Genomic DNA, 12,769 nt, shown 5'->3' with positions numbered 1-12,769 from the left:
AATGCGTTTCATAGAAGAAATGACACTGGATGTGACCATTTTAATTAGATGCACCGAATGGTGGCCCACATACATCATAATGTTTTTAAATCCAACTAAATAAAGAATCAGTGGGGAGATGGATCACTATTGGCTAACCATCACAACTTTTTTTTTTCTGCCTTCCTCCCTGCTTCTCCATCTCATCTACGGTTATTAAAATCAAGTTTACTGCTAACAATCATGACTGGAGAGAAATCTGGGAGCCACTCAAATCTAATGGAGTAGGTAATCTCTTTTTGCCAATTATTACTGCGTTAGTATTCTTGGATACACAGGTAACATCGTCTCTCTGGATTCATTTGGAAATGATCAATAAAACAAATGAGAAAACGAAATTTAAGTACCTGGAAACTGAAATGCTGGTGTGTCTGGAATTGAGAAATATTAGGAAACCTGCTCATTTCACTCATTAAAACTTTCAAGACACGCCCTTACCAAAGCAAACAGGTACCCTCCCCCCACCCACTCTTCTCAGTGAAGCCATTCAAGTTTCCGGTCCGTCTTTTCTAGTCACTGACTCCATGGCAATGGGCCACTGACTGCCCTTAAGGGAAACAGAATCTCTGGCAAGGCTGAGACTTTTAATAATTCCACTTGTCAATATAGGTCAGAGAGAAACGGATGGATTCGTACCAAGTAACTTAACAAACTACTAACAAAATGAGTAGCCCCAGCAAGTGACCAGGCCCAGTGTCCCTTAGGACAACCAAACATCACATCATTAGTGTCCAAGAAAATCCACACCACCGACACCCGTCCATCAAACTGCTCAGAGAGTTGGGGTGTCTTCCTGCAATATTTTCTTGATTTACCGTTTCCCAAAAAGGTAAATATATATTGGGTGGCTCATTCAAAGTGATTATTAATTGGATTATTAATTTCCTCCACAATTTATTTTTGACAAATAAATACAAAAATATCTGCACAAGAGGGCATATTTTGAGGTACAAGTTTCCTGATAGGAATATTGTCCAGAAATATCAGTTTCTGTTGACCAAACTTCCCTCTCAGGGAAGGACAAGAATCTAGAAATATCACTTTCAATACCCAGGATCTCAAGTTGGCCCTAACACAGAAGAGACACTCCTCCTGCTCTCCTCTTTTCCTTGAGCTGTTATAGTGTGCATCCTGCAGTTTGTAACAGATTGCCTTTTTGGTGACTTTGCTCTCTGATTCAGAAATATAAACACTGCTTCAGAGATTTATTTTACAATTCATCTTCTGATTTGTCATGGCTGGGAAGGTCGGCTTTCATATTTTCTATTCTAAATTACTTTGGAACAGATTTTGCAAACAGACTAAGGAATGGCTTTTGTCTGGACCGGAACAAACTCTGAAAGTTGGGACTCAAGTCCTCTCTCTCTTTTGTTAAAATGTAAACAATCAGAAACCCCACAATTTCCCAAAGCAATTATTTGGAAAAGAATAAACAGGTGCTTTGGAGACACTGGAGTTATAAAAAGAAAATGGCAAATTATATTTTCATGGGCCCAGCTGCTGCACTGATGTGATTCTGTGGAAGGTTCTCCTAGGATCTGAAGCTCAATCAGCAAATCAGTTGACATCATCCCTGTCTCCACCAACGGGACCACGGTGCCACCCCGCCCTCCTCCCTCTCAGGGCTTTCTGATGAAGCCCCTCTGCCAATGCCAGTCCCGAATCCATCAGCCCGAGGCTCCTTTGCTTCCCATTGACACTGGACGACGGGAGGCCCGTTCCGGTTTAACTAGGATTAGTGACCACTGGAAGGAGCAGTGTGGCGGGGCTGTAGCTCCTATCCACTTATTTCTATTTGTCCCAGTCCTAGTGTGCCTGACAAGCCGGGCTCAGCACAGACTCTGCAGGGGCTGATTGGCGTGGCTGGCTGTCACTTTCTTTCAGTGGGAAACAGATAGGACCAGGCAAAGCAGATGGTCCCTCAAGGGGCACATCCCAAAAATCTGCTAGCAAACTCTGGTGGTGCCTTTCAAACAAACAGCAACTTACTGGAGAGGAAAATCAGATCTCCCTGGCCGCCTCCTGCCACAATCTACCCCCCGCCTGCATACTTGCCCACTTAGGAGTTTTTTAATCCTTGGTGAGGCATAATAACTTTGGGGCAAAGGACAGCTTGTCTTTCTACTTCCCAGAGATAGCCACGTTCCCATATCTGTCAGTGAAATGCTCCCATATCTGTCAGTGAAACCTGTTATCTAAGTAAGACCACCTTCAAGAGACCTGACCTGTGGATCATGGGCAGTCACCCAGTCCTAAGAGAAGCAAATACAAATACCACGTATTTGGCTGGCTGGGTGGAACTAAAGATGGAGCCAGTGACACCTCAAATGGCGACTGAAAACATGTTTCAGCATAACACATTAATGGAGGTTTGTTGTTTTTTTCTTTCAAACTCCAAATAAACCCACAAATGACTTGGTAGAAGTCCTGGGTCTGACTGTATGAATTTGAACAAATCATCAAACATTTCTGGGCTTCATCTGTAAAATGAGGGGGCTGAGCTAGAAGATTTTTTTTTTTTTTTGAGATGGAGTCTCACTCTGTTGCCCAGACTGGAGTGCAGTGGCACAATCTTGGCTCACTGCAAGCTCCCTGTCCCGGGTTCAGGCCATTCTCCTGCCTCAGCCTCCCAAGTAACTGGGACTACAGGCGCCCACCACCACGCCTGGCTAATTTTTTGTATTTTTTGTAGAGACAGGGTTTCACCATGTTAGCCAGGATGGTCTCTATCTCCTGACCTCGTGATCCACCTGCCTCGGCCTCCCAAAGTGCTGGGATTACAGGCATGAGCCAGCGCGCCCGGCCTGAGCTAGAAGATTTCTAAGGTCCCTTTGGCGCTAACATTCTAGAGTTCTTCGGGTGGGGGGTGGGTCTCCTCCAACATTTCAGCAAATCGCACCTATAGTTAACCCGCCTGATGCGGCATGGATTAAAACGAAAGAGGCTGCTTCCATCACACACAGCTCACCTTTTCCACCGCCGTGTGTTCTTCATGTGTGACGTTTGTTTTTCTTGGTTCATTTTTAGACCTGCTCAGCCTTCTGGATACTTTTTCTCTGAGTAGGGTGGCATATCCAATGTGTTCATAGATGGGGTTAGTTGTCATTTTTGAAATGTACTCGGCAGCTTTTGTTTCTATGTACAGAGTTATCAAGCCATCTGTCACCAGATCGTGAATCGACTCAAACCTCTTCTCACCCACAAAGTGTTTCCCGTCGTGGAAGAGCCTGTAGTTTAAGGTCTGGTTTCCAAACCTGCCCGTGAGAGAATGAGGGATTACAACCACGTTAGAAATAAGCACAGTGTAGAATGATAACAATAGCAGCTAACGTTTTTTGAATACTTAGTGTATCCCAGGCACAGGGCTAAGCACTTGATGTGATTTTTTTTCCCCTAACGCTCACAGAGACCCTTTGAGACGGTATAATGGTTATGCCTGTTTTACCGCAAAGGTAACTGATGCTTGAAGAGATGGCGGTTCCTGCTTGAGTTTATATGACTGGAACGAGGCAGAGGTGGGGCTTAACCCCAGGACATCACATGGAGTCGTTTGATCCTAGAAATCACTAAGGTCATTGTCAGTATCCTTCTCATTTGTAAGGGTCAGAGGGTAATGACTGATTTACAACTATGTTACTTATAAACTTACTTAACGGGAACTAGCTCTCCTCTATACCTGGCAATTACCTCTGCAAGGGATGCCCTGTCTTAGTCCTGACGCCCCCTTGTTAACGCATCTTTACCACCTCCAGCAGAGCACCCCATGCCTTCCGCCCTAGTTGGTGCAGCAGAAGGGAAGCAATAAGGTGTGCTAAACTCCCTGCTGGAGCTGTTGCCAGTGTCCCCACAATCTAACCTAGAGGTTCCCTCCTCTCTGGGCCCTGACCTTCCATCTACAGCCCCTGCTTGACTCCCCACTAGAACTGCCAGCTTCTGCTACTGAAGTGCTGGGAAGATAGGAAAGTATTTTGCACACCTAGAGCGCGTGATATAATAGCTTTTTAAGTTCGTCCTCATAATTACATTATTTAAGATATGCTGTAGACATGTTGCAACTTGGAAAATGTCATTGCACAGCCATAATAGGGAGATGGTGCATGGAACACACCATTGTGGGCCTGGGAAGGGCTTCCATGGACACCATTCCCTCTATGGAGAGAGGGCTTTCCAATTCCGAAGAGTTCACAAACGAACTTTTGGAAGACAATTCAGTTCTGAAATTGGATACCTTCCCCAAAATGTATAGGGCTACGGCGAGGATCAAATGACAGAAAATATCTGATCAAGGTTTGAAAAGTGCCATAAATGTGCTGTCTTTCTTATGTTGTGATGTTTAATACTTGTGATTTTGTGGTAAAGGCTCAGTAGAGCCTGTTCTACTGGCTCACTGGCCTGAAGGGTCATGACTGCCCTCACGACAGGTTCCTGGGGTCAACAAGGTGAACCCTGAGAGAACCCCATGAGCAAATGCAGGTCTTGTGAGGTCTGCACGTGCAAGGCCAGGTGAAGGAGCCCTTCCTTCAACATGGGCTGCTGGGAGCTGAGGCAAAGACGCTGCAGCCTTGGCCAGCTAGATGGTGCAGGCAGAGGTGGCTGTAGAAACACTAACTTTCCAGATGGTTCTCCAGTTTACTGGGTGTCTGTGATCAGAGTCCCAGTGTCCACACCTACTGATAGCATCTGTGGCTGAGGAAATGTAAACAAACTCTGATATACTGCTGGTGCTTCGGAAACAAGTGAAGATATCAAGTAAGGAGTAGGGAGGGGTAATTGTTTATGGTAGTGGGTTTCTGTGTGGGATGATGAGAAAGTTCTGGAAATGAATATGGAGATGTTTGTACAACATTAAGAATGTACTTAATGCCACTGAATTTTACTTAAAAATTTTAAAAGGAGGCCAGGTGCAGTGGCTCCTGACTGTAATCCCAGAACTTTGGGAGGCTGAGACAGGCGGATGGCTTGAGCCCAGGAGTTCAAGACCAGCCCGGGCAACATGGTGAGACCCCATTCTCTACAAAAAAAAAAAAAAAAATTAGCCAGTCATGGTGGTGTGTGCCTGTGGTCCCAGCTACTCAGGAGGCTAAGGTGGGAGGCACTTGAGCCTGGGAGGCAGAGGCTGCGGTGAGCCATGATTGTGCCACTGCACTCCAGCCTGGGTGAGAGAGTGGGACCCCCCCCATCATAACATAAACATGGGAAAAATGATGAATTTTGTGTTATGTATACTCTGCTACAATTCTTAAAAATGGGCAAACATCAGTGAAGCCACTTGTACAGCAATGAAAACAAGGAATGAAATGCGCCTCACCTGAGAGCCAGCGTGTAGCATCCTGGTTGCCGCTGGCTTTCTCTAAGGATGTAGGCACCCTCCACGCCTCCAAGAAGCTCATCCGCCTGCTCCCGAGAGATGATCCCGTGAAACCTGAAGGTACAAGACCATCAATGCTCTGAACAGACCACATACAGAATAAGGACCACAAAGAACTAGCCTTAAAAGGATGGTGGGGGCACCCAGAATCGACAGCCCCCCAACTGAGTGAAGAGGGGGGTGACTACTGCCCATCTTAAGTGACTTGGAACCACCCCTCACATGCTCCAAACACAAGTATTCAAGCAGGCAAACAAAAGGAAGGATGCCCAGTCCACCTGGCTTTCTGCTATTGTCTTTGCTTTCAAGTTGAAAATGAAAGTGGAAACAAAAAGCCAGGTTACTCAACCACCGCCCCCCTTTTTTTTTAACCATGGGAAATAACAGAAGAGCAATTACCAATTTAGCTCTCAGCTCAGAGAACTATGTGTTATCCTAATTGCAAGTGGACATTTATTGATTAGCAACCTACTTGCTTCAGGTGCAGGGTGGTGTTAATTTTAGAGGCTCATTTTCTGGAAAGAGGTAGCTATCATCAACATTCTTCCAGTTATTTACATTTGGAGAGCAATAGCTTATGGGTACCTATTTTTCTTTTTTAAAGATAAATCTATCTTCTCTACCATTTTAAAACCCATACACATGCATGTGGAAAATGTGGCATATCCGGGAGGGTTGTGTGCTGGCCCATGATCACTCTGACGTGGAGGCAGTTGTCTGAGGCCCAGAGAGTGGACAGTGACTCCACAGAGGAATAGGGAGAGGTAGGAGTTGGGTCAGGAACCAGCCCACGTTCCCTGTTGCCTTTAAGTAAATACAGCTGCTCCTCCCACAGGACTGGAGATTTGATCAACCAGTATTTCATGGAAAGTGGGGCAAGCTGGGTTGGGGAATGAGGCAGTCCCAAGGGACTCCAAGCTTCTGGGAAAGGAGTAACACCTCTTTCCAGGATTATCCAACCTTGGAGAACTTTGGATAATAAATCAGAGAATACATTTTCTGGACAGAGAAAAACACCTTTACTTTCTTGAAGAGGAGGAAAGGGAAGTCAGCTAGACAAATTTTGTTTTGTTTTGTATTTTCCTCAGGAATGCAAAGATTAAGTTAGAGTACAAATGCAGAAGGATAACATTTTTAAAAGTGCCTATCACAATATTTATTTCCTAATTCCCTCTATCCTTAAAAAGTAGACCTTCCAAGCTGAAGCTTCTGTCCAAGGAAAGTGAGGTCAGAAGCAGCCTGTGGCTTTGTGTTTCAAAATCGCTTCTTAAAGGTGTACGGCAGTGATGGCCTGGAAGAAAAAGGCTTTCTGGCTTCCCAAATTTTGATTTTAAATCTCAAGAGCTGATGCCTGGAGGTCTTGGAGCAATGCTCTTCTGAGTGAGGATGAACGTTCTGTGAATCCCCAGTTCTGGTGGGAGGGACTGAGGCAGAGCCCAGTCTCAGGGGGTCTAACTGGCCCTGCATAGCAGGTGTGGATTGGAACCGGGAGGCCAGTTTATTGGGGCCTGGAGCAGAGGTGTTGGGGCTTTGATAGTGAGGCCACTGGACCTAGGAACTTTGCGGAGGAGCCTCCTGTGTGGCCTGAGCCAGGTTGGAGAGGATGGGACAGATGGCCTGGGCAAAGAGCCCTGGGGGCAGCCTTGTGGATGGGTTGGCGGGTGGGTTGGCAGTGAGTGTGGGGGTGGGTGTGGGGGGAGGGACATGCAGCAGGAGAGTGGGAGGGGCAGACAGCATTGCCAATATTCCCACACATAAGTAGAAAAGACAAAAGCTGGGATGTCGAAGACACAGCCCGTGGGCCAGAGTAACAATAGCAGGACAGGGCACGCAGAGGGACCTGCCCCAGGTCACTCCAGGAGAAGGGACAGGAAAAGGGGTAGTCTCTAAACAAGGCAGTTAACCCAAAAGCAGCTAGATTTTTTTTTTTTTTTTGGAGACAGTCTCACTCTGTAGCCTAAGCTGGAGTGCAGTGGCATGATCTCAGCTCGCTCACTGCAATCTCCGCCTCCCAGGCTCAAGCAATGCTCCTGCCTCAGCCTCTCAAGTAGCTGGGACTACAGGCACACGCCACCATGCCTGGCAAATTTTTTGTATTTCAGTAGAGATGCGGGGGGGGGGGCGGGTCTCACCATGTTGCCCGGGGTGGTCTCGAACTCCTGAACTCAGGCGATCAACCCGCCTCGGTCTCCCAAAGTGCTGGGATTACAGGTGTGAGCCACTGTGCCCAGTCAAAAGCAGCTAAGTCTTATGTTTCTTTTTTAATTCTTGATTTTGAGTATGCATACTTTTTCTATTTTTATTTTTAATTGATACATAATTATTGTACATATTTATGGGGAACATGTGATATTTTGATACATAAGTACAATGTATAATGATCAAATCAGGGTAATCAGGATGCCTGTCACCTCAAGCATTTATTGTTTATGTTAGGAACATTCGAAAGCCTCTCTTAGCTATTTTGGAATATACAATAAATTGTTTTAACTATAGTCACCTTACCGTGCTATTGAACACTAGAACTTAAGTTTTAATTCACTTGATTTGGCAAGTTTAAGTGATTGACAGCGTCAAATGGTGTCAATAACTAAATTAAATTCAATCATTCAAAAGACGAAAATGACAATTTTGTGCACCTGAAGACCCAGTCTGTGGCTTGTCATCCCCTTTATGCATGGTTTTTAAAAGTCCAAATATCTCCAACCTATAATATCTAATATATTAGTATGACTGCAACTTGGTAAGAAAAAAGCTAGCATGCACAAAGACCAGAAAGAGATGAAGAGAAAAGGTTAGCAATGATTCGCTTTCATGGTGGAACTATGGGTATTTTCCCTCTTCTATTTTCCTTTATTTTCTAATTTTTCCAAGTTAATTGGTATGAATTTATTAATTTTTTTTCGTACAAGGTCTCACTCTGTTGCCCAGGCTGGAGTGCAATGGTTCAATTGACCTCATGGGCTCAAGTGATCCTCCCACCTCCCACCTGTGGTCCTGAGTAGCTGGGACCATAGGCATGTGCCACCATGCCTAGGTAATATTTGTATTTCTTGTAGAGATGAGGTCTTCCCATGTTGCCCAGGCTGGTCTTAATCTCCTGAGCACAAGTGATCTGCCTTCCCTGGCCTCCCAAAGTGCTGGGACTACAGGCGTGAGCCACTGTGCCCAGCCATAATTTATTTTTAAAAACAAAAGTAATACCTGTGCACAGCAGAAAATTCCAATTTCGAAAGTTGAAGGTATAAAAGAACTAAAAATGCAAAATTCCTCTCTCCCTAAAGGTATCCATTGTCAATAGTTTCTTGTGATTCCTTCTAGGAATAAATGTGTATGTGCGTTTCCTGAATGAAGCATGTATTACTTTTTAAGTGGAAGAAAAAAACACCCTTCATTTTTTAAAAAAATAAAGGGAAACACAGAATCTGAAGGTTTTAGGCTAATTACCATCCAATAAAAGATGTTCCTTTTGGTAGTTAAGAAAATACTTCCTTAGTCTCAAGACTCTCATATGTTTTACATGAATTGGGGGTAAGAAGATGAGAATTAAAAAGTTATTTGACAAAACTTTTCGCAAAAAGAAAATGCATAATAAACAGCTCCTTTTAGAATTCACATGCAAAAGTGTATATGGTAGGTTTTCATTTTCTTCTATTTTTTAAAATTAATTGTGCTATCTTCAAGAAAAAAACAAATAAGCATACTGAGGAAAAAAAGCCATACTACAACATAGATTAGACAGTAGGGGCATGGGGTAGAGAGGAGTGGAGGCCAGTGCCCCCAGGCAGGCATTCCAGAGGTGCTGGTCAAATTCCCAGGGTGCTGCAAGGAAGGTTCTGAAATGCAGCTGTGGCAATTAGGAAGGTGCATTGGGCTGGGACCACTAAGAGGGTCATTAATCATGAAGATGAGGCTCTGACGGGTAAGGGAATAAGACGAAGGTTTGAGATTGGCTGTGAGAGCTTGGAAGGTAGACTCGAAAGAGACGTTGCCTCACAACGCCTCCAGGTTGGACTTGGGAAGAAAAGTGATTGATGCATCTCCTCTCCCCTGGCCCGTTCTGCCTGCCCTCTGTGATGTGCTGTACACACTATAGGCTTAGACTGCAAATTATTTTTATGGTCATGCGTATTTGCTGGGCAGTAGGTTTTGGAAAAAGTGAAACAAAACAAGAATTGAAATTAAGAGAAAAATGGAAAGGGGAGTATTAAGGCAATTTGGCTAATACACCCAAGCCAAGAGATATCATCATTTGGGTTTTATGAGACTGCAGGGAAGTGGGATGCCTATCCTGACCACTGCACCGAGGTACACGAAAGTCAGGAACTCACATACAATGTACCATCTTGGACACACCAAACGTTTCTATTGTGTTGAGGTAGAAAGTGAAATGAAACACTAACAGAGAGCCTCCATTATGAAAAATGCTGCCTTCCATTTCAAGTACTTGCCAGGCACTCAGTAGCTCTTTTGTGGAGGGAAAAGTAGCGCAAAATGCTCTACCTCCCACATTAATGGAAACCAAGCACTTGACTACTATAAAAAATATTAATTCAAAGGAGCCTGATTGCATTTATTCTTATCATTAAACTCTTGCACAATAGACATATGATGATGACCATATATTAGAAAATTTGTAATATTTAAATGACACATGAAATGACTACTTATTAAATTATTAAAACAAAGAATAGTATAATACATACTCTCTTCCATAATATTTTGGTCTGTTTTCCACCTACATTAAAAAGAAAAAAAAATTAATAATGCATTTGAATTCAAAACAGCTAGATAAAAATGCTATTCAAATAAACAGGACTAGGGTCCTGGTAGTAATTTTATTACAGATTGTATCCTCCAAATCAGAGATCCATGAAGCTATGGAGTTATAGTCAGCACATTCCAGTATCAGGTAGGAATGACCTAGAATCAATCATTAGGCTCATTTCCCACCCAAACCCAATCATCCAATAAGAGAATTTTCAACAAAAACAAAGCGATGCTTATTTTAATATTAAGGAATTTGTAAGGATATTATAAGGCTTCATCCTGAAGGATAAAACAACCACTCTGTCATGAATAAAACATAAGCATTTATTTCACTCTATGCCTAATTGTTTTTATTATGTATTTATAATTAAAACAAGGAGTCTACCTGGATTAAAAAATAAAACAGACTTAACTTGATCACGTTCCAAATAAAATCAATATTCTAACATTCTTATTTTTTCAACATGTGGCTAATGAGCTGAAATTCATTTGACACCAGAGGTGCAGGCTACAGACGACAAGATTTATGACTTGACTAAAACACAAACATTCCAGAAAGGATCTTTCAAGTTTTAGTTGTGATTTTTCTCACATACATGATCATCTGCTTTCATAAGAGCTTTGTGTTCGCATGTTTATGATGTTGGAGTTGGTGAGAAAGTGACATGATTTCTCATGCTCGGCCTTTGTTCTTCTCTCCTAACTCCAGGGACACTCAAAACATTGTAGAGCCACATTAAATTATGGGTTTTTATGAATGGTTATATGTATGACAGCAAGTTTATGTTTATTCACTGTTGTAGGATATGAGCTTGGCAGCTGTTTTATTCACAGTCATTTCTTCCTAGAGTCAAATGGACAGTTTTCACAGCAGGGCTCAGGGACAGGCACAGTAGCAGGATTTCATGATATGGGGCAGTTTCCTGGCCTAGCTCCATCCTCCAAGGGATGCAGATCTGAATAGGTAACAGGACACTAGGAGCTAGGGGAAAAGGCTCAGAAAGGTGGAGCTGGGGCTTTGGGGACCACACTCACAATGCTGCCTAGGAAAAGCCTCGCTGGTACAAAACTTATCATCTAGACACTTCTAAATATGTGTTCACTCTTCTGTGCATTTTACACCTGAGAATTACTCAACCAAGCAGGACATCCATAACTTAATCTTCAAGGTTCAAAGCCTGCTCGGTGTCATTTGTGAAGGAAGATTTAAATAATATCATTAATAGAAGCAGAAAGTGTGTTAAAAGGCACCTGGTTATCTGATATCCTTTCTATAAATGATGTGTGCCATTATTCTACAGGCTGGTAAGCTTTTTAGTGAGAATTGAATATGTTGTCATTTATATCAGTCTTTCGGCTTTCAAAGTTCTTTTTTAGTTTTATAATATTATAGACATGTGACTGTAAAACCAACATGCCAGAGAAGAAATTTAGAACTAGAAAAGCCAATGAAAGTTGAGGATATATAATGGCAAAATCTCCATTCTTTGAGAGGCGATATTCCAAAATTTGAAGTGATTCTCTATATATGAGGACAATTTTTAAATTTCCATCTTTTTGGCTGAACCGTAGCACAAGTTTGCAAAATCTGGGTGTAGCTCTCAATCCTATTCCCTTCCTGTATCTTCTTATTTACCTAAAAGAGAAAGAGTTACTGATCTAAATTCCCAGATGAACCACATTGTAATACTACTAACTCTTGGCATGCAGGTAAACAGTTAATAAATGCTGAATTTAATTGATTCTTAACAAGACAACAAATTGCTTTCAGTTCATCAACCAATCATAAAAATACACAGCACCCTTATGTTCTGGGCTCTATGCTCAGGCCAGCCATGTGCATGAAGTAATGACCTTGCAGGTGCAGAGAGGAAAGGTATGAGGCGCTCAGGGGTGTTCTGCACTTGCAGCAGAGGGAAACGCTTAAGGAGAAATCCAACATAGACCCCAAAAGAGGGAAGCTGATATTTAGGGTGCCTTGAAAGATGCCAGATAAGATTCTGCCCAGAAGAGAGTTTGATCCAATTGAGGGACAATCTTCTGAAAATGAAAACCACTAGAAAATAAAAGAAGAGCCCTGAATTGTGTGGGACAGGCATGGAAGAGGGCCATGGAATACGTCCCAAATATTGCATGAGATATATACTAATACATGATTCCTTGTATATCTGAAATTTAAATTTAGCCATCCTGGTCCCTCCTTCCCTCTCTCCCTTCCTCCCTTCTCCCCTCCCTTCCCCTCCCCTCCCCTGTTTCCCCTCCCCTCCTCTCCCCCCCCTTCCTCTTCCCTTCCCTTCCTCCCTCCCTCCCTCTCTCCTTCTCTCCCTCTCTTCCCCACTCTCTCTTTCTTTCCTAAATCTGGCAACCCTATGTAGGGAATAGGAAAGACAGAAGTAAGAGAGAGTAAAGATAGAGGATGTGGTTGGCCATCTGATCACTGCTTCTACTGGTTGGGGGCCATTTTGATAGCAATCCAATCTCTCCTTCCTTTTTTGTCCCTGAAGCTCTTAAAGAAAATATATGTGTCCTTGTTAATGTCAAAGAGAGAGGGAGAGGCTGGGATCAAAAAAACAAAATCCTCTTCTTTTTATA

The 12,769-nt window shown here is 43.1% G+C and overlaps 1 protein-coding gene across 2 annotated transcripts in view; it reads right to left on the bottom strand.

Moving 5' to 3' along the window:
• Positions 1-12,769, bottom strand: part of CHN2 (chimerin 2) — a 145,718-nt gene that overhangs the window by 109,725 nt on the left and 23,224 nt on the right. For both annotated transcript variants that reach the window (XM_057302837.2, XM_034963851.3), the window contains exons 2-4: positions 10,114-10,145; positions 5,348-5,461; positions 3,008-3,293 (exon numbers count right to left, since the gene is read on the bottom strand). In XM_057302837.2, the coding sequence (XP_057158820.1) occupies positions 3,008-3,145 (138 nt within the window). In that variant the 5' untranslated portion in view covers positions 3,146-3,293; positions 5,348-5,461; positions 10,114-10,145. The remainder of the gene's footprint in view (positions 1-3,007; positions 3,294-5,347; positions 5,462-10,113; positions 10,146-12,769) is intronic.

This window comes from Pan paniscus, chromosome 6 (genome assembly GCF_029289425.2).
Source record: "Pan paniscus chromosome 6, NHGRI_mPanPan1-v2.0_pri, whole genome shotgun sequence".
Taxonomy (NCBI): Eukaryota; Metazoa; Chordata; class Mammalia; order Primates; family Hominidae; genus Pan; species Pan paniscus.
This window is presented reverse-complemented; position numbering and strand designations above follow the sequence as displayed.